The following is a 26,169-nucleotide window of genomic DNA, read 5'->3' on the forward strand; positions in this document are numbered from 1 at the left end:
AGACATTTTGGTAAATACATATATATTTTTTTACAACTTTTGAAAGAGATTGGTGTGTTTTTTCACCATCTAATCATGGCATGGGCTTCTTGAACGATATACATGTATTTGTTTGAAATCTATCACTTGATGGTTTCTTTTCAGAGAGAAAAATAATCATGTTTTGTTGCAAAACGCTATGTATCCCCCTCACTCTCAGAGAATAGTACTGTAGGTTTTATACAGTGAAATGTGACAAATAACTAAATTTTTAATAAAGAACTGTACAAATGATACATTTGTAACATCAATATTTAAAAATATATATTTTTAAAGAATCAGTACAGTAATATGAAATCTGTATGTAAAATATTTGCATTTGACATTTTAGTCATTTAACAGATGATCTTATCTAGAGTGACTTACAGTTAGTTCATTCATCTTCAGAAAGCTAGGCGAGAAATCAACATATCACATTCAAATATACAGGATAAGTACCTTCCATTCCAGCTAAACAATGGATATAGCGTTTTGCAACCAAAACCCATTTTAATACACAAAAATCAAAAATCTATGAATCAAAAAATCTGAGAATAGTAAAATTTTTCCACAAACATGAAGGTACCCATTCCCCAATCATTTCGGATGAAAAAACACAAATGTGAAAAATTGGTGGATATAGTGTTTTGGAACGAAACTCTTCAATTTGTATAGAGCAAGTAATGCGTCTGCCACTCATGAGCTGTTTGAAAGGTTAATTCAGGGTTGATGAGATTCAAGTAGTCTTTCATCCGTCTCATCTTTACTGTATCTCTCAATCTCTTCAACAAAATGGCTGTTGTTACTGTAACTCTGATAATCATGAATATCATATCTGTCAAAGTGGTTATGGAAAGATGTAGGGAATGATCGTACCCCATCCATCCTTTTGTATTCCATCCATCCATTTCATTTCCTCCATCCTATTCAAGTAAGGTTACTTCTAAAGATAGCCAGAGACTGACATATGCAGACGCATGCAATATAGAGCAGACATGTTATTTTTTTTTTACCATCAGGCTCATTGGCTCTGAGTTATGGTAGTAGCAGTGGGGGAGTAGCAGCAGCAGGAGAACCTGGGGAAATATACTAGGCAGTCAGTGGCGGTTGGTGCCTTTCAAGATTAGGGAAGGCATGGTCTTATTTCTATTACAGCATATTGAATGACTGTCATTCATATTCCATTCACCCAGCTCAATCTAACATCGATAGGTTTAGGCTACTACATGATACTCAAATTTGCCCTATACCCATTATGAGGTTGCCACAACCTAGCCTACGAATTAAAGTTTATAATGTACACTACCATTCAAAAGTTTGGGGTCACTTAGAAAGGGCCATACAGAGGCCCATTATCAGCAACCATCACTCCTGTGTTCCAATGGCACGTTGTGTTAGCTAATCCAAGTTTATAATTTTAAAGGCTAATTGATCATTCAATTATTTTGCAATTATGTTAGCGCAGCTGAAAACTGTTGTTCTGATTAAAGATGCAATAAAACTGGCCTTCTTTAAACTAGTTGAGTATCTGGAGCATCAGCATTTGTGGGTTCGATTATAGGCTCAAAATGTCCAGAAATAAATAACTTTCCTCTGAAACTCAGTCCATTCTTGTTGTGAGAAATGAAGGTTATTCCATGTGAGAAATTGCCAAGAAACTGAAGAGTTCGTACAGCGCTGTGTACTACTCCCTTCACAGAACAGCACAAACTGGCTCTAACCAGAATAGAAAGAGGAGTGGGAGGCCCTGGTGCACAACTGAGCAAGACGACATGTACATTAGAGTGTCTAGTTTGAGAAACAGAAGCCTCACAAGTCCTCAACTGGCAGCTTCATTAAATAGTACCCACAAAACACCAGTCTCAATGTCAACAGTGAAGAGGTGACTCGGGGATGCTGGCCTACTAGGCAGAGTTACAAAGAAAAAGCCATATCTCAGACTGGCCAATAAAAATAAAAGATTTCGCCTCGGAGTCGCCTCTGTTCACTGTTGATGTTGAGGTGTTTTGCGAGTACTATTTAATGAAGCTGCCAGTTGAGGACCTGTGATGCGTCTGTTTCTCAAATTAGACACTCTAATGTCCTCTTGCTCAGTTGTGCACCGGGGCCTCCCACTCTTTCTATTCTGGTTAGGGACAGTTTGCGCTGTTCTGTGAAGGGAGTAGTACACAGCGTTGTACGAGATCTTCTCGCATGGAATAGCCTTTTCTCAGAACAAGAATAGACTGGCGAGTTTCAGAAGAAAGGTCTTTGTTTCTGGACATTTTGAGCCTGTAATCGAACCCACAAATGCTGATGCTCAAGATTCTTGAGAACAGATATAGCCCTTGGTTCACCCCAGACTTGACTGCCCTTGGCCAGCACAAAAAACATCCTGTGATGTTCTGTATTAGCATCGAATAGCCCCCGCGATATGCAACTTTTCAGGGAAGTCAGGAACCAATATACTCAATCAGTTAGGAAAGCTTTTTAAAACAGAAATTTGCTTCCTGTAGCACTAATTCCAAAAGGTTTTGGGACACTGTAAAGTCCATGGAGAATAAGAGTACCTCCTCCCAGCTGCCCACTGCACTGAGGATAGGAAACACTGTCACCACTGATAAATCTACGATAATCGATCATTTCAATAAGCATTTTTCCACATGTCTAACCCTACGCCAGCCAACATCTCAGCACCCCCTGCAGCAACTTGCCCCAGCCTCCCTCGCTTCTCCTTCTCCTTCACCCAAATCCAGACAGCTGATGTTCTGAAAGAGCTGCAAAATCTGGATCCCTACAAATCAGCTGGGCTAGACAATCTGGGCCCTCTCTTTCTAAAATGATCCGCCAAAATTGTTGCAACCACTATTACTAGCCTATTCAACCTCTCTTTCGTATCGTCTGAGATCCCCAAAGATTGGAAAGCTGCCGCGGTCATCCCCCTCTTCAAAGGGGGAGACACTCTAGACCCAAACTTTTGTAGACCTATATCCATCCTGCCCTGCCTTTCTAAAATCTTCGAAAGCCAACCTAACAAACAGATCAGCGACCATTTGGAATCCCACAGTACCTTCTCCACTATGCAATCTGGTTTCCGAGCTGGTCATGGATGCACCTCAGCCACGCTCAAGGTCCTAAACGATATCATAACTCCATCGATTAAAGACAGTACTGTGCAGTCGTCTTCATCGACCTGACCAAGGCTTTCGATTCTGTCAATCACCGTATTCTTATCGGCAGACTCAATGGCCTTGGCTTCTCAAATGACTGCCTCGCCTGGTTCACCAACTACTTCTCAGATAGAGTTCAGTGTGTCAAATCGGAGGGCCTGTTGTCCGGACCTCTGGCAGTCTCTATGGGGGTGCCACAGGGTTAAATTCTCAGGACGACTCTTTTCTCTGTATATATCAATGATCTCGCGCTTGCTGCTGGTGATTATCTGATCCATCTCTACGCAGACGACACCATTTGGCCTTTCTTTGGACACTGTGCTAACAAACCTCCAGACGAGCTTCAACGCCATACAACACTCTGTGGCCTCCAACTGCTCTTAAATGCTAGTAAATCTAAGTGCATGCTCTTCAACCGATTGCTGCCCGCACCCTCCCGCCCGACTAGCATCACTACTCTGGACGGTTCTGACCTAGAATATGTGGACAACTACAAATACCTAGGTGTCTAGTTAGACTGTAAACTCTCCTTCCAGACTCACATTAAGCATCTCCTATCCAAAATTAAATCTACAATTGGCTTCCTATTTCGCAACAAAGCCTCCTTCACTCATGCTGCCAAACATAGCCTCTAAAAACGGACTATCCTACTGATCCTTGACTTCGGCGATGTCATTTAGAAAATAGCCTCCAACACTCTACTCAGCAAACTTGATGTAGTCTATCATAGTGCCATCCGTTTTGTCACCAAAGCCCCATATACTACCCACCACTGCGACCTGTATGCTCTCGTTGGCTGACCCTCACTACATATCCGTCGCCAAACCCACTGGCTCCAGGTCATCTATAAGTCTTTGCTATGTAATGCCCCGCCTTATCTCAGCTCACTGGTCACCAGCAACACCCACACCAGCAACACCAGCAGCACTCGCTCCAGCAGGTATATTTCACTGGTCATCCCCAAAGCCAGCACTTACTTTGGACACCTTTCCTTCCAATTTTCTGCTGCCAATGACTGGAACGAATTGCAAAAATCACTGAAGCTGGAGACTTATATCTCCCTCACTAACTTTAAGCATCAGCTGTCAGAGCAGCTTAACGATCACTGTACCTGTACACAGCCAATCTGTAAATAGCACACCCAACTACCTCATCCCCATATTATTACTCACCCTCTTGCACCCCAGTATCCCTACTTGCACATTATCATCTGCACATCTATCACTCCAGTGTTAATGCAACATTTTAATTATTTCGCCTCTATGGCCTATTTATTGCCTTACCTCCGCACTCTTCTACATTTGCACACACTGTACATAGATTTTTCTATTTTACTTTTCTATTGTGTTATTGACTGTACGTTTGTTTATGTGTAGCTCTGTGTTGTTGTTTGTGTCATGCTGCTTTGCTTTATCTTGGCGAGGTCGCAATTGTAAATGAGAACTTGTTCTCAACTGACCTACCTGGTAAAATAAAGGTGAAATAAATAAAATAAATTCTCAACTAGTCTAAAGAAGGCCAGTTTTATTGCTTCTTTAACCAGAACAACAGTTTTCAGATGTGCTAACTAATTATGTGCTAACTAACATAATTGCAAAACAATTTTCTAATGATCAATTAGCCTTTTCAAATGACAAACTTGGATTAGCTAACACAACGTGCCATTAGAACACAGGAGTGATGGTTGCTGATAATGGGCCTCTGTACGCCTATGTAGATATTCCATAAAACATCAGCCATTTCCAGCTACAATAGTTATTTACAACATTAACAATGTCTACACTGTATTTCTGATCAATGTTATGTTATTTTAATGGACAAAACATTTGCTTTTCTTTCAAAAACAATAACATTTCTAAGTGACCCCAATCTTTTGAACGGTAGCGTAGGTGCACAGGTCGAGAGACAAATTGGAGTAATCAAGGTGACAGACAGTGACAAATTCATTACCACCTTGCACACTCCTGCCTGTATCTAGCTGATCAGGGGTGTAATCATTAGTCCAAACAGTTGCAAAATGTTTCATTTTGAAACAAAATCACGAGTTTCTATTGGACAAATTCAGTTAGGTCCCTCCCCGTTTTGTTCAGTTTGCGTGCATTTAAGAAACGTTTTGCAACAGAATCGGCGGATTGAATACACCTCTAATTACCAGCACACATATTTAATTTTCATAGCAGCCACAAACAGCATCATCACTTTGTTCATTGTATAAATCTCCTCGCATCTATGCGCTCTCCTCATCTCATCGTTTCCCTTCACTTGTGGACTTCAGTACACAACACAACAGCTGTCTGTGACCATGCACAAAAACGTCTCCAAGCCAAACCTTCATATCCATATTCATATCATAACCATTTACCCCTACACAGCCTACATCATTGTCACCATATTAACGTTATAGTCAACAAACTAGAACTAACGCGTTAGTAAACCCACAATCAAATCCATGTGTACAATCACGCAGTACAGTGTACAGCAAGCAGTTTAGCAGTTACACCGGTGGCAATAAATTAATATAGCCAAGATCTTGACTTGGAAGAGTTGCAGTGTTAGATAGCCTTAGCCAGCTAGCTAACATAAATAGCATTCCTCTCTGTTTGAGCCTCCTAGGTTTTGTAATGAAGTCAATGTACCTAGAGGAGGATGCAAAATAGCTGTCCTCTGGCTACACCATGGTACTACCCTAGAGGGTGCTGTTGAGGCTACTGTAGACCTTAATTGAAAAACTGTGTTTTAATCAGTTATTTGGTACAGTTTTATCTAAAAAAATATAAATATATATTTTAATGAAATTCACTGAGTAGGATGTTCCTCCTCTGATGATATCCACTATATGCATTGCAGGATCAATTGAACCGAGCACTATCCTACAATCACTCACTGTCTCAGCTGGTCAGACCATATAACCTACCTAGTGCATTACTTTTGACCAGAGCCCTATCGAACGTTGTCAAAAGTAGTGCACACATAGGGAACAGGGTGCCATTTGGGATGTGGATCCTGTTTTGCTCACTACTTTACAGCACCTACAGAACAGCGGGTTCAGATTTCCATGGTGAAAGACAAAGAGAGATACTTCTGTCAGAGTTACTCGATGCCAGTGAGAGGTACAACGATTGCACACTTGAAATAATTGATACACACTCCAAGAGTTAGGGTTGTGTATTGCAGGGGTACCCCGATACTATTTAGAATGGCAGCTCACACAAATTTCCTAGGTGGCAAAGGTTCAGATGAATATTATAATTTATTTGCGTAATAACAAATCCCTACCTCGGAACCCATGTTACACCAAACTGTTCAAACTGTTCACAACCCTCTTGTTGCCGGAGAGAAGAAAAAAAAAATAAAGCTTTTTTATAAGCTAATTTCTTGCAATTCTTCTCATTTTGCCATGGGAAGGAGAGAAAATCTTGCAGTTTTAAAACAAATTTCCTGCAATTCTACACATTTTGCCATGTCATATGTGTGTTCATATGATACCAGGAGTCAAGGCCCCTGGGCATGCAATCTGGCCATGATAACCACAAGATTTACACAAATAGAATTATATTCTATTGATCTGAATCGAAAGAAGCTGAGAAAAGTAACAGAAGATACAAGTGGAATGACTACTGTATGATTCCATCCAGTTTAAACCGTGACTGACTATTCCATTATTCTCACAATTCTATTTTTACCATCTGCGGTGGATTGGTGTTGGCAGCAGCCGAAGATCACATCAGTGACAAGAGGATTATACAGCTGTCGTGTCACTATGGCAACGGTTGGCCTGGGACCTTTTTGGGTTTGTGACAACTGTCTGTTAATTGTCTTCAAAGGAAGACAGCTGTTGGTGTATTCCATTTAAATCATTGTCACCGATAGAGCTGTGGTGCTACACCAAGATCTGATGGATAGGTGGAGAGATTCGGGTGAAAGAGGGATATGCGGCACTAACATATACACTGAGTATACCAAACACTAGGAACCCCCCCCTTAACCGGTCTTGTCCCCTTCATCGACACTGATTGAAGTGGATTTAACAAGTGACATAAATAAGGGATCATAGCTTTCACCTGGTCAGTCTATGTCATGGAAAGAGCACGTGTTCATAATATTTTGTGCGCTCAGAGTATACTGTACCTCAGAATATTAGGACTGTAGGATGCCAATGAAAAGGATGTTTGGTAACTCTTTACTCTAGGTGTCTGTCTTTGTTATGTGTTATGTAGCTGTTATAAAGGCTTTATTTCATAAGGACACCTACAGTAAAGTTTTACCGGATGTTTAATGCATAGTACAGGTACAGTATATTCTGTAGGCTATGTTTAATGTTCACCGTATACTGTATGTTCATTTTTTGTGGCTGGTTGCAGTTTGAGTATGAACATTTGCATAATTGTCACATCATATGAAATATTGATTTGCTGATGCATACATATCCCCAGAGGGACAATGACATAGCTGTTGACGAGCCAGCAGCATTGCATTGACCACACACCCACACACACACACACACACACACACACACACACACACACACACACACACACACACACACACACACACACTTATCAAGCAGTACTAATTCGTTTCTCACTGCCTTTGATCCCATGCCATACATGTTCAAGGTGTTACCTTGCATCCAGTCCAAGCTCCAGGTGTTACCTTCCATCCAGTCCATGCTCCAAGTGTTACCTTCCATCCAGTCCAAGCTCCAGGTGTTACCTTCCATCCAGTCCAAGCTCCAGGTGTTACCTTCCATCCATTCCAATCTCCAGGTATTACCTTCCATCCAGTCCAAGCTCCAGGTGTTACCTTGCATCCAGTCCAAGCTCCAGGTGTTACCTTGCATCCAGTCCAAGCTCCAGGTGTTACCTTGCATCCAGTCCAAGCGCCAGGTGTTACCTTCCATCCAGTCTCCAGGTGTTACCTTCCATCCATTCCAATCTCCAGATGTTACCTTCCATCCAGTCCAAGCTCCAAGTGTTACCTTCCATCCAGTCCAAGCTCCAGGTGTTACCTTCCATCCAGTCCAAGCTGCAGGTGTTACCTTCCATCCAGTCCAAGCTGCAGGTGTTACCTTCCATCCAGTCTCCAGGTGTTACCTTCCATCCAGTCCAAGCTCCAGGTGTTACCTTCCATCCAGTCCAAGCTCCAAGTGTTACCTTCCATCCAGTCCAAGCTCCAGGTGTTACCTTCCATCCATTCCAATCTCCAGGTGTTACCTTCCATCCAGTCCAAGCTCCAGGTGTTACCTTCCATCCAGTCCAAGCTGCAGGTGTTACCTTCCATCCAGTCCAAGCTGCAGGTGTTACCTTCCATCCAGTCCAAGCTGCAGGTGTTACCTTCCATCCATTCCAAGCTGCAGGTGTTACCTTCCATCCAGTCTCCAAGTGTTACCTTCCATCCAGTCCAAGCTCCAGGTGTTACCTTCCATCCAGTCCAAGCTCCAGGTGTTACCTTCCATCCATTCCAATCTCCAGGTGTTACCTTCCATCCAGTCCAAGCTGCAGGTTTTACCTTCCATCCAGTCTCCAAGTGTTACCTTCCATCCAGTCCAAGCTCCAGGTGTTACCTTCCATCCAGTCCAAGCTCCAGGTGTTACCTTCCATCCATTCCAAGCTCCAGGTGTTACCTTCCATCCAGTCCAAGCTCCAGGTGTTACCTTCCATCCATTCCAAGCTCCAGGTGTTACCTTCCATCCAGTCCAAGCTCCAGGTGTTACCTTCCATTCAGTCCATGCTCCAAGTGTTACCTTCCATCCAGTCCAAGCTCCAGGTGTTACCTTCCATCCAGTCCAAGCTCCAGGTGTTACCTTCCATCCAGTCTCCAGGTGTTACCTTCCATCCATTCCAATCTCCAGATGTTACCTTCCATCCAGTCCATCTATTAGTGACCGTGCAGAAAACATGTCTTTACCTGATTATAATCTGTTTTTTCTGACCACAACCACATTATTACATTTTTCAGGCACCTCTGTCATCATACATAGAGAGAGAGAGAGCTCTAGTCTACAGTAGAGAGGATAGAGAGAGCTTTAGTCTACAGTAGAGAGGATAGAGAGAGCTCTAGTCTACAGTAGAGAGGATAGAGAGAGCTCTAGTCTACAGTAGAGAGGATAGAGAGAGCTCTAGTCTACACTAGAGAGGATAGAGAGAGCTCTAGTCTACAGTAGAGAGGATAGAGAGAGAGCTCTAGTCTACAGTAGGGAGGATAGAGAGAGCTCTAATCTACAGTAGAGAGGATAGAGAGAGCTCTAGTCTACAGTAGAGATGATAGAGAGAGAGCTCTAGTCTACAGTAGAGAGGATAGAGAGAGCTCTAGTCTACAGTAGAGAGGATAGAGAGAGCTCTTGTCTACAGTAGAGAGGATAGAGAGAGCTCTAGTCTACACTAGAGAGGATAGAGAGAGCTCTTGTCTACAGTAGAGAGGATAGAGAGAGCTCTAGTCTACACTAGAGGGGATAGAGAGAGAGCTCTAGTCTACAGTAGAGAGGATAGAGAGAGCTCTTGTCTACAGTAGAGAGGATAGAGAGAGCTCTAGTCTACAGTAGAGAGGATAGAGAGAGCTCTAGTCTACAGTAGAGAGGATAGAGAGAGCTCTTGTCTACAGTATAGAGGATAGAGAGAGCTCTTGTCTACAGTAGAGAGGATAGAGAGAGCTCTAGTCTACAGTAGAGAGGATAGAGAGAGCTCTAGTCTACAGTAGAGAGGATAGAGAGAGCTCTTGTCTACAGTAGAGAGGATAGAGAGAGCTCTAGTCTACACTAGAGGGGATAGAGAGAGCTCTAGTCTACAGTAGAGAGGATAGAGAGAGCTCTAGTCTACAGTAGAGAGGATAGAGAGCGCTCTAGTCTACAGTAGAGAGGATAGAGAGAGCGCTCTAGTCTACAGTAGAGAGGATAGAGAGAGAGCTCTAGTCTACACTAGAGGGGATAGAGAGAGCTCTAGTCTACAGTAGAGAGGAGTACTGGAGTCAATGGACTTTGTAGTATCTGATCTTCATCTTCAAACGCAGCAGTGACAACCTGATGATATAATATTCTGTCACATGCGCAATGTAGACAGCACACAGCATGCAGGAAAAATGTAACCTTTATTTATGCAGAGAAGTCCCATTCAGCCGTGCTTCAAATCTGCTGGCAGAATTACTCTTTTATAGCAAACGGACAGACAGAAAGAATTTTGCATGTTGCTGTAGGGCTCTTTCGATAAGAACAGCTCCAAGCTTAGTTTTGTATGACAATAAGGGATATCGCACCAATATGAGACAATTTTGTATTTCCGTAATGAATGGTAGGGACACCATTTTACAATAACAGTTTTGTTTTGGAAAGCTACAAAAAAAATGAATTGTGAGTGTTAGTTCACGAAGGAAGGGGGTGGGGGGGATTATTTCAAATACTCTTTGAAGAGGTAGGGTTTCAGAAGATTGGCAGGGGCTCTGCTGTCCTAGCTTCTGGGGGAAGCTGGCTCCACAATTGAGGTGCCAGGACAGAGAATAACTTGGACTGGGATGAGCGGGAGCTGCCTTCCCGTAGGGGTGAGAGGGCCAAGAGACCAGAAGTGGCAGAACAGAGTGCTAGGGTTGGAATGTAGGGTTTGAGCCTGAGATACCCAGCCCTGAGAGGGTGAAGGTGGATCTGATGGTTCACGGTGTTGAAATCAGCAGATACAGTGCCGTGCGAAAGTATTCGGCCCCCTTGAACTTTGCGACCTTTTGCCACATTTCAGGCTTCAAACATAAAGATATAAAACTGTATTTTTTTGTGAAGAATCAACAACAAGTGGGACGACATTTATTGGATATTTCAAACTTTTTTAACAAATCAAAAACTGAAAAATTGGGCGTGCAAAATTATTCTGCCTCTTTACTTTCAGTGCAGCAAACTCTCTCCAGAAGTTCAGTGAGGATCTCTGAATGATCCAATGTTGACCTAAATGACTAATGATGATAAATACAATCCACCTGTGTGTAATCAAGTCTCCGTATAAATGCACCTGCACTGTGATAGTCTCAGAGGTCCGTTAAAAGCGCAGAGAGCATCATGAAGAACAAGGAACACACCAGGCAGGTCCGAGATACTGTTGTGAAGAAGTTTAAAGCCGGATTTGGATACAAAAAGATTTCCCAAGCTTTAAACATCCCAAGGAGCACTGTGCAAGCGATAATATTGAAATGGAAGGAGTATCAGACCACTGCAAATCTACCAAGACCTGGCCGTCCCCCTAAACTTTCAGCTCATACAAGGAGAAGACTGATCAGAGATGCAGCCAAGAGGCCCATGATCACTCTGGATGAACTGCAGAGATCTACAGCTGAGGTGGGAGACTCTGTCCATAGGACAACAATCAGTCGTATATTGCACAAATATGGCCTTTATGGAAGAGTGGCAAGAAGAAAGCCATTTCTTAAAGATATCCATAAAAAGTGTCGTTTAAAGTTTGGCACAAGCCACCTGGGAGACACACCAAACATGTGGAAGAAGGTGCTCTGGTCAGATGAAACCAAAATTTAACTTTTTGGCAACAATGCAAAACGTTATGTTTGGCGTAAAAGCAACACAGCTCATCACACTGAACACACCATCCCCACTGTCAAACATGGTGGTGGTGGCAGCATCATGGTTTGGGCCTGCTTTTCTTCAGCAGGGACAGGGAAGATGGTTAAAATTGATGGGAAGATGGATGGAGCCAAATACAGGACCATTCTGGAAGAAGGATGGAGTCTGCAAAAGACCTGAGACTGGGACGGAGATTTGTCTTCCAACAAGACAATGATCCAAAACATAAAGCAAAATCTACAATGGAATGGTTCAAAAATAAACATATCCAGGTGTTAGAATGGCCAAGTCAAAGTCCAGACCTGAATCCAATCGAGAATCTGTGGAAAGAACTGAAAACTGCTGTTCACAAATGCTCTCCATCCAACCTCACTGAGCTCGAGCTGTTTTGCAAGGAGGAATGGGAAAACATTTCAGTCTCTCGATGTGCAAAACTGATAGAGACATACCCCAAGCGACTTACAGCTGTAATCGCAGCAAAAGGTGGCGCTACAAATTATTAACTTAAGGGGGCTGAATAATTTTGCACGCCCAATTTTTCAGTTTTTGATTTGTTAAAAAAGTTTGAAATATCCAATAAATGTCGTTCCACTTCATGATTGTGTCCCACTTGTTGTTGATTCTTCACAAAAAAATACAGTTTTATATCTTTATGTTTGAAGCCTGAAATGTGGCAAAAGGTCGCAAAGTTCAAGGGGGCCGAATACTTTCGCAAGGCACTGTAGATCTAGGAGGATGACATGCACTGTCAACTATGGGACCTTATATAGACAGGTGCCTTTGCAAATCATGTCCAATCAATTGAATTTACCACAAGTGGACTCCAATCAAGTTGCAGAAACAACTCAAGGAACCAGGAAGCTCCTGATGCTCAATTTCGAGTCTCATAGCAAAGGGTCTGAATACTTATAGAAATAAGGTATTTCTGTTTTTCTAAAAACCTGTTTTCGCTTTGTCATTATGGGGTATTGTGTTGATTGATTGATTGATTGATTATTGTGAGATTGATATGGAAAACAAATAATTTAATCAATTTTAGAATAAGGCTGTAATGTAACAAAATGTGGAAAAGGGGAAGGGGTCTGAATATTTTCCGAATGCACTGTATGTACATATAAGTAGGGGTCAAGTGACTAGGCAACAGGATAGATAATAAACAGTAGCAGCAGCATATGTGATGAGTCAAAATAGTTAAGCCACTGACAGACAGATGGGGTGGCCCATTCATTTTCAATGAAGGCTGGCAGGGGGTGAAACTCTATCAAGGCGGAGCGGTTGGCGGTGCTCGGGCCCATGGAAGCCGCTCAGCCGAGATGGAGAAAATAGGATTTTGCTCTATTTTTCAAGTTGTGCCGGCATTGTTTTCCAATCACAGTATAAAACGTAGCCTGCGTTGTGATACCTCAGCACGTATGTCCAACAGTGGGACCAGCTAACTTGCCGACTCTAGCTAGCTAGCTGGCTAACACTATCAGTTTACAGTCTCACGTTTAACAATAAAAATCCATGTTTTCGAATCAATTTTTATTAGTAATTCTGTTGCATGTAAATATGTTTTTATGCATGCTTATGTTGTTAAAGCAATACTTTTTTTGCACGTTAATAACAGTTGTTTATTTTGTTGCTACGGGCACTGGCGGCTGTCACCCTTGTGTATGTGTGTGCGTGCATGCTAAGCCGCTTTGACTAGACGGAAAAGTGGTGTACTTGGCGGGGTACTCGGCGATATTCCGCTGTCTGTCTGAAAAGTGCTTTTGTGCAAAAAGGGTCAATGCAGATAATCCGGGTAGCTCTTTTGATAAATGATTTAGCAGTCTTATGGCTTGGGGATAGAAGCTGTTCCAGACTTGGTGGATCGGTACCGTTTGCCGTACGGTAGTAGAGAAAACAATATATGACTTGGGTAGCTGGAGTCTTTGACCATTTTTAGGGCCTTCCTCTTACACTGCCTGGTATAAAGGTCCTGGATGATAGTGAGCTTGGCCCCAGTGATGTACTGGGCCATACACACTACCCACCGTCTTGCGGTGATGCAGCCAGTCAACATGCTCTCAATGGTGCAGCTGTAGAACTTTTTGAGTATTTGAGGGCCCATGCCAAATCTTTTCAGCCTCCTGAGGGGGAAGAGGCGTTGTCGTGCCTTCTTCACGACTGTGTTGATGTGTGTGAAGCATGTTAATTCCTTAGTGATGTGGACACACAGGAACTCAAGGAAATCCACTCCACAAGTGCCCCGTCGATGTGGATGGGGGCGTGCTTGGCCCTACGAATACCCTCTTCATAATGTATTATAGGCATATTTACAAGGATATTCATAGGAAGTGTTAAGTTCATTTGTACTGTATGCCTTTTCATACGTGAATGTCGGGGATATTATGGGCACATCAATTCATGTACATTCCCAGGTTTTTTGTGGATGGTAGCTGTTCTCTGTCTGAGTCATACATGTCCTATTAGCTCAGGTCTTTGAGGTAGGTGTTTGAGGTTAGAGCATTGTGCCAGTAACCAACACGTCGCTAGTTCGAATCCCAGACACGACAAGGTGAAAAATCTTTCGATGTGTCCTTGAGCAAGGCACTTAACACTAATTGCTCCAGGATCGGCGTTGATAATTGCTGAGCTTGGCCGTGACCCGTCTGTTAGGGTGTCTCAAGGAGACTTGGGATATGCAAAAAACATATGTGTATAATACACACTTGTACATGTATTAAATTGGACAAATATAAGCGCCCAACAAATTATTATTGTTGTTATGATTCTGATTCTGTTGTTATGATTCTGATTCTGTTGTTATGATTCTGATTCTGTTGTTATGATTCTGAAATAACAGTATAGTTTATATGGCTGCTTTGAGAAATGGCTTCTATTGTAGTGGTGACAGGTCCTTACTCATGATCTACTGCTCCCCCCCGCCCCCTTTCACAGTGAAGAGGTGTTGATGTCGGTCTACCCCTATTGAGAGTTGGGGCAATTAAATGTTTTGTCATACCTGTAGTATACCACGGCTGTCAGCCAGTCAGCATTCAGGGCTCGAACTACCCAGTTTATAATAACTTTTCTTCTAAAGTAAAACCATACCTCCTCGGATTTATTTTAGCTAAAATAAGCATGAAATTCAAATAGCTTTTTACACAGAAAACTGACTAAACCCTCCATTTCCCAATTTGAGTAGAACTAATTGGTAAGGCTATTGTTATTCTGCAGAGAGCAGGGATTGGTTCTAAAGCATAGAAAGTGTATGTGTGCACGTGTGAGAGAGAGTGAGAGCTGACCTTTTCAAACCTTTTTTACTTTAGTTTATTTCGTAAATATTTTCTTAACTCTATTTTCTTAAAACTACATGGTTGGTGAAGGGCTTGTAAGTAAGCATTTCACGGTAAGGTCTACACCTGTAGACCTCACCCCCCAGAACACACACAAGTTCTACCCTAACAGGTTCGCACATCCCCACACACATATTACACTAATTAATAATAGTGAAAGATGACTACCATGTATATTTTCGCTGTTCTAATTACGTTGGTAGCCAGTTTATAATAGCAATAAGGCACCTCAGGGCTTTGTGATATATGGCCAATATACCTGAGGGCTTTATCCAGGCACTCCGCGTTGTGTCGTGATAAGAATAGCCCTTAGCTGTGGTATATTGGCCATATACCACACCTCATCAGGCATTATTGCTTTAATTTACTGTACATCATTAAGCGGAAGGATCGTATTGTGGATCTAATGCAATGATAGCAATTTGAAGTGTCATATACATACAGTAGATCAGTATTCAGATAGAAACACAGTACATCAGAGTGTATCTGCCAGGAGGTGAGTGACATCATGGATCATAGTGACGACAACACTTTATCGCTACGCCCTGATGACACTGATGCTATCACACACATGCACACACACACACACACACACACACACACACACACACACACACACACACACACACACACAGGAAAAATATATACAAACCAGTGTGGCTGCACTCTGAAGTGGGGAGAGAAATTACATTTACATTTTATTAACTGCTATCTCCTGCTGCAATGATGTGATCATTTTGTGGTCCTTTGTCAAACACTGTTGTACTTTGCCAAATACTTTGGGCATTGCAGAATATTATAGGTGGTGTTTGGTTTGGAAAATAGTAGCATCAATGTCTCGCAAAGTTATCATCTTCCAAAAAAATGTGTGTAACCGGTGTGTATTGCACTGAAACAATATGAAGAAGTCCAGAGATTACTGTACTGTTAAGTGATCCACAGCTCAAAATAAGGAAATTGCCATGGCTACAATAAGCTATTAATTTGTCTCAAATGTTCTTTCTGCAATCATGACATTAATTTACATTTTATGGCAGGCAGCCTTACTCAATGAGATGCCCTTCACGCTTTAGTTTGAAGAAACGGGTTTGGATTCCTTTTAACAAAAATAAGCATGAAATTCAAATAGCTTTTTACACAGAAAACTGACCAAATCCTCCATTTCCCAATTAGAGTAGAACTAATTGGTAAGGCATACGGCTATTGTTATTTTGCAGAGAGCAGGGATTGGTTCTAAAGCATAGAACGTTTGAATATGTGCACGTGTGAGAGAAAGAGCGAGAGCTGACCTTTTCAATCAGATGCAGTTCTATCAACATTCGCAGTCTTGTTAAACCTTGTTACACTTCACATAGTCTATCCATTGACAGCCCATAGAATGGCTTCTCTCCTCACCTTATAGCAGCTTTACTGTAGGAGTTGGCTATACAGCACAAAACGATCTGGGACCAGGCTACTACTCTGCTGAGACTGAAAAATGTGGATTGCTTCCTACTCCAGGGTTGTGTCCCAAATGGCACCCTATTCCCTGTACACTACTTCTGATCAGAGCCCATAGTTGTAGCCTGGTCCCAGATCTGTTTGTACTGTATAGCCAGCTCCTATGGTTGTTGTCCGGCTATTCAGCACCAACCGATCTGGGACCATAAGCAGAGCAGTCCTCTGCAAGCAGAGCAGTCCTCCCACTGTATTACAGGTTGTGTAATCTTCTGGTCCTTATTTGGCAGCATGTCTACACATTTTAGAGTGGAATCAGCAAAATGGACTCCTACTCCACATTTTGTATTTTTATGCTTTATTATAAACTGGGTGGTATCGAACCCTGAATGCTGATTGGCTGACAGCCGTGGTATATCGGACCATATACCGCAGGTATGACAAAACATTTATTTTTACTGCTCTAATTACGTTGGTAACCACTTTTGTAATAGCAATAAGGCACCTCTGGAGTTTGTGGTATATGGCCAATATACCACGGCTAAGGGCTGTGTCGTGCCTAAGAACAGACTTTAGCCGTGGTACATTGGCCATAAACCACAAACCCCAGAGGTGCCTTATTGCTTAATTAGACAGACATGAAACAGAGCTGCCTTCCCGTAGGTACTGTATGTATCACAGGAGGCTGATGGCAGCTTAATTGGGGAGTACAGGCTTATGGTAATGGCTGGAGCAGAATCAGTGGAATGGTATCAAATACATCAAACACATTGTTTCCATGTATTTGATGCCATTCCATTCGCGCTGTTATTATGAGCCGTCTTTCCCTCATCCGCCTCCACTGACATGTATAGGGGTAAGGTGACATCACCATATACATATATACATATACAGAGTAGCGGCAGCATATATGATGGTTTTATGTGAGGTGTGCGTGTGTGTAGAGTTAGTATAAATGTAGGTGCATATTATGTGTGTGTGAGAAAACTATGAAGTGAGTGTAGGGCCCTGTGAGTGCATAGAGGCAGTGCAAAAGTTAAATAAAACAACGGTCAACTCAGCCATTTAATTAGCTATTTAGCAGTCTCATGGCTTGGGGATAGAAGATGTTCAGGAGCCTGTTGGTGTCAGACTTGATGGCACCAGTATCACTTGCTGTGTGGAAGCAGAGAGAACAGTCTAGAGTTTTGGTAGCTGGAGTCTTGAACGATTTTCCGGACTTTCCTTTCACACCGCCTGATATAGAGGTCCTGAGGCCACCATCTGTAGCGCCATGCCACATAGGCAGGCTATTGCTACTACCCATGATATCAAGATTATTTGATACTATGTTTTGAGGCTATACAGTGTTTGTATACATTGTTTAAAAACAAAGTAGTAAAACAAGCTCATATTTTGGGGTTTGATCAGGTACGACAATTGAAATAAGCTCATGAGGCATGTACAGTCGTGGCCAAAAGTTTTGTGAATGACACAAATATTAATTTCCACAAAATTTGCTGCTTCAGTGTCTTTAGATATTTTATTGAGATGTTACTATGGAATACTGAAGTATAACTACAAGCATTTCATAAGTGTCAAAGGCTTTTATTGACAATTACATGAAGTTGATGCAAAGAGTCAATATTTGCAGTGTTGACCCTTTTTAAAGACCTCTGCAATCCACCCTGGCATGCTGTCAATTAACATCTGGGCCACATCCCGACTGATGGCATGCTTGGAGTTTCTCAGAATTTGTGGGTTCTTGAGGATTGACCACAAGTTCTCAATGGGATTAAGGTCTGGGGAGTTTCCTGGCCATGGACCCAAAATAATGATGTTTTGTTCCCCGAGCCACTTAGTTATCACTTTTGCCTTATGGCAAGGTGCTCCATCATGCAGTTTGGTGTTCGTCACCAAACTGTTCCTGGATGGTTGGGAGAAGTTGCTCTCGGAGGATGTGTTGGTACCATTCTTTATTCATGGCTGTGCTCTTAGGCAAAATTGTGAGTGAGCCCACTCCCTTGGCTGAGAAGCAACCCCACACATGAATCTGTTGGCATGACATAGGACTTATGGTAGCGCTCACCTTGTCTTCTCCAGACAAGCTTTTTTCCGGGTGCCCCAAACAATCGGAAAGGGGATTCATCAGAGAAAATTACTTTACCCCAGTCCCCAGCAGTCCAATCCCTGTACCTTTTGCAGAATATTAGTCTGTCCCTGATGCTTCTTTGCTGCCCTTCTTGACACCAGGCCATCCTCCAAAAGTCTTCGCCTCACTGTGTGTGCAGATGCACTCACACCTGCCTGCTGCCATTCCTGTGCAAGCTCTGTACTGGTGGTGCCCCAATCCCGCAGCTGAATCAACTTTAGGAGACGGTCCTGGCGCTTGCTGGACTTTCTTGGGCGCCCTGAAGCCTTCTTCACAACATTTGAACCGCTCTCTTTGAAGTTCTTGATGATCCGATAAATGGTTGATTTAGGTGCAATCTTACTAACAACAATATCCTTGTCTGTGAAGCCCTTTTTATGCAAAGCAATGATGACGGAACGTGTTTCCTTGCAGGTAACCATGGTTGACATGAGGAAGAACAATGATTCCAAACACCACCCTCCTTTTGAAGCTTCCAGTCTGTTATTTGAACTCAATCAGCATCACAGAGTGATCTTCAGCCTTGTCCTCGTCAACACTCACACCTGTGTTAACGAGAGAATCACTGACATGATGTCAGCTGGTCCTTTTGTGGCAGGGCTGAAATGCAGTGGAAATGTTTTTGGGGGATTCAGTTCTTTTGCATGGCAAAGACGGACTTTGCAATTAATTGCAATTCATCTGATCACTCTTCATAACATTCTGGAGTATATGCAAATTGCCAGCAAAATGCTTTTGTTTCTAGCTCCAACAGTGCAGTAATAAAACCTGTAAAATAATATAAAACAAGACGCACGTAATCCAAAGTGAAAGATTAAGAAATATTAGAACGAGCAATGTCAGAGTCCGGAATATATGTACTAGGAAATCGTGATGGATACAAGCGAAATGGAGTATGCAGGTAGGCCTATGCGAATTGTGAATCATGCAAAAGCACGACGAGTAGACCATTTAGAAACCTTTTATGGATAGGCTACTTCTAATGCATGGCCAGGATAACAAATACATCCGACGTATTATTGTGAAACCAGCTTTCGTTAAAGTAGGGTAAGGCTAGCCTACTGAGGGCTTGGTTTTTAATTAAACTAAATGGCAAACAAGCAATTGTTACAGGAAAATAACTACAATGTTTTTAAATATGAGTGTCACCGGATAATCTCATCTCTCTTTCCATGATGGGCATATGGACATGTAGCCTTTGGAGGTTTTTTTATGCACATCCAAAATAAATAATAAGCTGGCTAAAATAATGTACAACACACTTAATGTACAGCTCACTGTTTTGCGGCTCCAAAACTTTTAACTTTAAAAAAAGCGTTGGTGATTTAAGATTTATTTCAACGCGATTTCACAAGCCAAACTCTTTATTGATAGCTTTGGCTACTTGGCGAATGCTTTGGGCAGGACAAAAAAACAGCCTTAATTTAGGGGAGAGGAGGCTATGTTTGGTTTTTAATTCAATTAAATACAATGGGAAAAACACGTTTTTTATGTTTCACATGCACTATGGGCCAGATTCCGACATAGGAAATTAGACGATTTTAAGCACGTCTTTCCTATGCATTTCTCAGTTGGTATTCAGACTTACTTTATGAAGGTGCGTAACGGGCTTTGCAGGCGTTGTCTCCTCACTTGCGGAATAAATGTAATTCAACCGCTGAAAGCCCTCCAACTGGCTGGCCAACAGATTTTCATTTGAGTTTTCATTCAATAGAATTTCCAGTACATTTATCTTAAGCCATCCCTTTAAATGCAGTGCACCTTTTAGTTAGAATTTTGTCAACAGACTAGAATATATCAAGAAAACGGATTCAGAATATTAGGGATCAGTGAAAGAAATACATCTGAATATATTTGTCTCTGTTTCAGCACCAATTGGTAGATTTGTCGATTATTTAGCGTTAAGAAAGTACAGTATCTTTCTTTATGAAAGAAAGAAAACAGTGGTTTAATTCATTCAGATAATTGCCACATTCAGTTCTTCTGATTAGTGTACATAAACTCAGCAAAAAAATAAACGTCTCTTTTTCAGGACCCTGTCTTTCAAAAATAATTTGTAAAAATACAAACAACTTCATAGATCCTTATTGTAAAGGGTTTAAACACTGTTTCCCATGCATGTTCAATGAACCATAAACAATTAAGGAACATGCACCTGTGGAACGGTCGTTATTAAGACAGCAATTAAGGTCACAGTTATGAAAACTTAGGACACTAAAGAGGCCTTTCTACTGACTCTGAAAAACACCAAAAGAAAGATGCCCAGGTCCCTGCTCATCTGCGTGAACATGCCTTAGGCATGCGGACTGCAGATGTGGCCAGGGCACTAAATTACAATGTCTGTACTGTGTGATGCCTAAGACAGCGCTACAGGAAGACAGGACGGACAGCTGATCGTCCTCGCAGTGGCAGACCACGTGTAACAACACCTGCACAGGATTGGTACATCCGAACATCACACCTGCGGCGACAGGTACAGGATGGCAACAACAACTGCCTGAGTTACACCAGGAACGCACAATCCCTCCATCAGTGCTCAGACTGTCTGCAATAGGCTGAGAGAAGCTGGACTGCGGGCTTGTAGGCCTGTTGTAAGGCAGGTCCTCACAACAGACATCACCGGCAACAACGTCGCCTATGGGCACAAACCCACCGTCACTGGACCAGACAGGACTGGCAAAAAAGTGCTCTTCACTGACGAGTCGCGGCTTTGTCTCACCAGGGGTGATGGTCGGATTCGCGTTGATCATCGAAGGAATGAGCGTTACACCGAGGTCTGTACTCTGGAGCTGGATCGATTTGGAGGTGGAGGGTCCGTTATGGTCTGGGGTGGTGTGTCACAGCATCATCGGACTGAGCTTGTTGTCATTGCAGGCAATCTCAACACTGTGCGTTTACAGGGAAGACATCCTCCTCGCTCTTGTGGTACCCTTCCTGCAGGCTCATCCTGACATGACCCTCCAGCATGACAATGTCACCAGCCACCAGCTACTTGTTCTGTGCGTGATTTCCTGCAAGAAATGAATATCAGTGTTCTGCCATGGCCACCGAAGAGCCTAGATCTCAATCCCATTGAGCACGTCTGGGACCTGTTGGATCGGAGAGTGAGGGCTATGGTCATTCCCCCCAGAAATGTCCGGGGACTTGCAGGTGCCTTGGTGGAAGAGTGGGGTAACATCCTGCAGCAAGAACGGGCAAATCTGGTGCGGTCCATGAGGAGGAGATGCACTACAGTACTTAATGCAGCTGGTGGCCACACCAGATACTGACTGTTACTTTTGATTTTGACCACCCCTTTGTTCAGGGACACATTATTCGGTTTCTGTTAGTCACATGTCTGTGGAACTTGTTCAGTTTATGTCTCAGTTGTTGAATCTTGTTATGTTCATACAAAAAAAGTTTGCTGAAGAAAACGCAGTTGACAGTGAGAGGACGTTTCTTTTTTTTGCTGAGTTTAGAATTATAATTGGGAGAATAGTGTACAATAATAGGCTGTACCCTAGTCTATTTCCTGCACTAACCATGGAACTGTGTGATGACATGGCCAAGTATTGCACCATGGGTTGGCTTCAAACTGTTAAGGCTTGGTCTATGCTCAGCTCCATAACAATTTAACTCTCCTACATTTATTTTTTAACATATATATTATGAACTGTTACTAATGATCCTCAGCAACAACCACATGGCCTTGACAGGGTTTACAGATAAGCAAATGAAGGTAAACGAGACAATGTATTTAAATGGAAAATGATAATGGAGGCTATACCAACTGAAGGGGACTAATAGTAAATTGACAGTTGAATATGTGTTGTTATTGGGCCTATTGATGATCAATACAGATGGTGGCTAATATTTAACATGATAGAAATAGGAAACAGAGAAAGTCAAGTTAGCCTATAATTAAGACATTTCAGAGTGCCCATCCCTGCAGTTAAAAGGCCAATTTAAATTCTGCATAATGGCACAGCATTTCATACACTTTACTGCTTTAGTTTGCCGCCATATGATTGGTTTCACATTTGTCAGCGATTATCATGTAAAATAGATCTAAAAAAAGTCATTTATATTTACAAATATTCTATCCAAACGGATTACTTATTTACCTAGCTCTAATCAATAGCTCTTATTAAGTTGTAAATTACAGTGGATGGAGAATGGTGTTATTTCTATTGAAAAAAAACGAAGTAGGTGCTTTTTCCACTTGGAACCGCTCGGTTGGCTAGACCTTATTCAGGGTTTCCTCACACGTAGGTGGTGGAATTATGAGGGAATTAAGTCCAGGAATACCGCGTATCATCTCCACCCCAAACAAATATCAGGTGAATGGCATGCTATTTAGAAGAAAAAGAAACACACACCTGTAAAGACGAGGTGCTGGCTAGCGGAGTAGAAACTTGAAAATAAAAGAGAGCCGCACACTCTAGGAGCTCAGATGCAAAAAATGTAATACCAACGTTTCGACAGCCAAGCTGTCTTCATCAGGGTGTAATCACAAACACTGCGGGATGACTCGTTTATATAGTGTCAAAAGACACAGGTGTCTGTAATCATGGCCAAGAGTGGCCTAATATCATTGGTTAATAATCAAATATTAAAATGTCATACAAAGAACAGCATATAAACAACAAATGGATAGCATACGATCATAGATTAATTTGACTACACAAGTTTACAAACAATTACAATGGCAAAGTCACAATAATCACAAGAATGGCTTCAGATCAAAGTCTACGTTGAGACCGAAGGGTGCAAGGGTCTTTAAATTAAAGATCCAGGCAGCCTCTCGTTTTAACAATAAATTATCAAGGTCACCCCCTCTCCTAGGGAGGGTGACATGTTCGATGCCAATATAACGTAGAGACGAAATCGAGTGGCCTGCCTCCAAGAAGTGGGCCGCAACTGGATAAGTAAAGTTTTTACACCTAATGGTGCTACGATGCTCTGAGATACGTACTTTTAATTCACGCTTTGTTTTACCTACATAATTTTTACTACAAGTTATAAGATAAATAACTGCCTTAGTGGAGCACGTAATAACACCTTTTATTGGGATCGATTTCCCTGTTTGTGGGTGTTTGAAGGATCTACATTTATAAGTGCCATTGTATGTGAGCACAGCCATTACATGTGTAATTTCCATCCAGTAGGGGCGCAAATAGACGTTGTTCAGGAATATCTTGGGGTGGTAAATCAGAGTTTACCAATTGGTCTCTGAGATTTCTGCCCCGCGAGAATACGACCAAGGGAAGGTCCGAAAACACATTACCGAGACTATCATGGGATTTTAGGATGTGCCAATGTTTGTGAACAATTCCCTTAATTTGTTCAGAGCACTTTGAATAGTGGGTAGTTAGAACACAAGAATGCGTCTTTTTGCGAGACTGACCTTGAAAGAGGTCATGTCTCGTTTTGTTTTGAATTTTCTCAACGGCAATATTAATCTGATCATTCTTGTAGCCCCTGTCCTTGAACTTTCTTTGCGTCTCCGCCATATTTCTGTCGAAATCGGATTGTTTTTTGCAAATTCTTTTGATTCGACAGAATTGGCTTTTGGGCAAACTATTTTTCAAGGGAAGTGGGTGACAACTATCAGCCCTCAACAAACTGTTACGATCAGTAGGCTTCCTGTAAAGATCAGTGTATAGAACCTTATCTTCACACAAGATCAGAAGATCAAGAAAACTGATTTGACGTGTATCAATCAGATTGCATCGTAAATCTCAGATGCTCAGAACAGGAGTTAAGAAAAGCAGGGAACGCCTGGGGCTGTTTTGCATCACCCCTCCATAGAACAAAAATATCATCAATATACCGTTTCCAAATAATGATGTGAGGCAAGAAAACATTTTTGAGAGGATTGAAAATGGCATGCTATTCTCATGCTTATGTTCAAGGTCAGAATACGCGTAGAGAGAAAAGTGCATAAAAAGGGAATTATGTTTTGTTTGGCCCCAAAAAGCACATCTCTCTTGTTGTTCCATGTGCATAGTGGGCACTGTGCTTCATGAGTCATGGCTGGAAGGCTGTGCTTTAGCAGAGACCTGTATTCATGTCGAATCTCTGATTCCAGAAATGTGATTGGAAACCTTTAGTTCAGGGTTTCTCAAACTTCGGTCCGTAGATTGGTGCCAGTATCTTATAGTTAGCCGATTTAGTTTAAAAGTAAAAGCTCCTCAAAGAAGGTACTTGGCTGTTCCTGGTACACAAAAGGTCAAAAAAACTTTTAAAAAACGTAACCTACTGAGTAGTTTATCTAAGTAATGACCTAAAGGCTTATCACGCAACATAGACAATGTGTATGATGCTGATGGACAGGCACTGTCAGAAGAGCTCTGTGTCTCTGTCACCTCCTCTTCAGCCCCGTTTCCTCTAAACACGCACACAAAAGCACACGCACAACCAGAGAGGCCGTCTTTTTTGCTTTCTGTGGCACATACACACTTCCTCACACACTGCTTGTTTGTCACTTTGGTTCTTGAATCTTCTTTTCTATGTTTGTCCTCAAAGATGAAGGATACGTCTTTCTGAACCTTAGTGGATATTTGATGCATTCTTATTGTTATATTACAAAAAAGGAGCAGCTTTTACCGATCAACAAGCTTTGATGACTTGACTTACTGTATGTATTTCAAGTACTGACACATTTCAACACATTGATGCTGTAATACTGGATCAATTCCGGAAGTCTCCCGTCTGTTAACTTGTGTTCTTAAAAATGCATATTATCCTTCTCAGAGAAACTAACTTTCTCGGATTCTTCCATAGCCGCGTGAAGTCGTTTTTTTCGCCATCGCGATATATCCACTAATACAGGACTATTAAAGGCCCAGTGCTGACCTAGTTAAATAAAATAACATAAAAAGGCTCAGTGCACTACTTTTTAAATCATTTGTACATTTAATTTTTCAGGGGCTGATGCAGCACCCTCACCACCCCTACTTCCCGTGGCTTGGACTCTTCTCTAAATGTTCTAAACATCCACCCCCCTTGTCTTTCCTTGTCTTTCTTTTCCGAAGCCCTGCTTTACGCCACCATCTTCGGTAACGTCACCACCATCTTCCAGCAGATGTACGCCAACACCAACCGCTACCACGAGATGCTGAACAGCGTCCGTGACTTCCTCAAACTCTACCAGGTGCCCAAGGGGCTGAGCGAGAGGGTCATGGATTACATCGCCTCCACCTGGTCCATGTCCCGGGGCATAGATACTGAAAAGGTATCTCAAACTGTAAGCCAGACATTCATTACCTTGACATTCATTACCCTTCCCTCCTGTGTTGGTTTGTTTGTTTGTGTTTCCTGCATGGTAGCTTTCGCAGCAAGCTGGCCCATTTGTGTTGTGGTGGTGATCGTGACTCTGTGTCCTGTTGTGCTGGACCAGTCCATTTGGGGAGGGATGTGGGGTAGGGGATGGTGTTGACTTAATGGATAATGCTCTGTAGCACTGCTATATTAACAGATTATCATAAATAGTCATGACAGCTGGTGTTAGTTTATGACAACTGACTTTACCCTGTTTGCTAATCAGACAAACGTTGTCTGATTAGCATACTGCTTCAG

At 42.2% G+C, this 26,169-nt stretch overlaps 1 protein-coding gene across 1 annotated transcript in view; it reads left to right on the plus strand.

Annotated features, from left to right (window-relative positions):
• LOC110502619 (potassium voltage-gated channel subfamily H member 1) overlaps positions 1 to 26,169 on the plus strand; it is an 89,720-nt gene that overhangs the window by 24,697 nt on the left and 38,854 nt on the right. The window contains exon 10 of the mRNA XM_036960257.1: positions 25,626 to 25,825. Coding sequence (XP_036816152.1) covers positions 25,626 to 25,825 — 200 coding nt within the window. The remainder of the gene's footprint in view (positions 1 to 25,625; positions 25,826 to 26,169) is intronic.

The sequence above is a fragment of the Oncorhynchus mykiss genome, chromosome 23 (genome assembly GCF_013265735.2).
Source record: "Oncorhynchus mykiss isolate Arlee chromosome 23, USDA_OmykA_1.1, whole genome shotgun sequence".
Classification (NCBI taxonomy): Eukaryota; Metazoa; Chordata; class Actinopteri; order Salmoniformes; family Salmonidae; genus Oncorhynchus; species Oncorhynchus mykiss.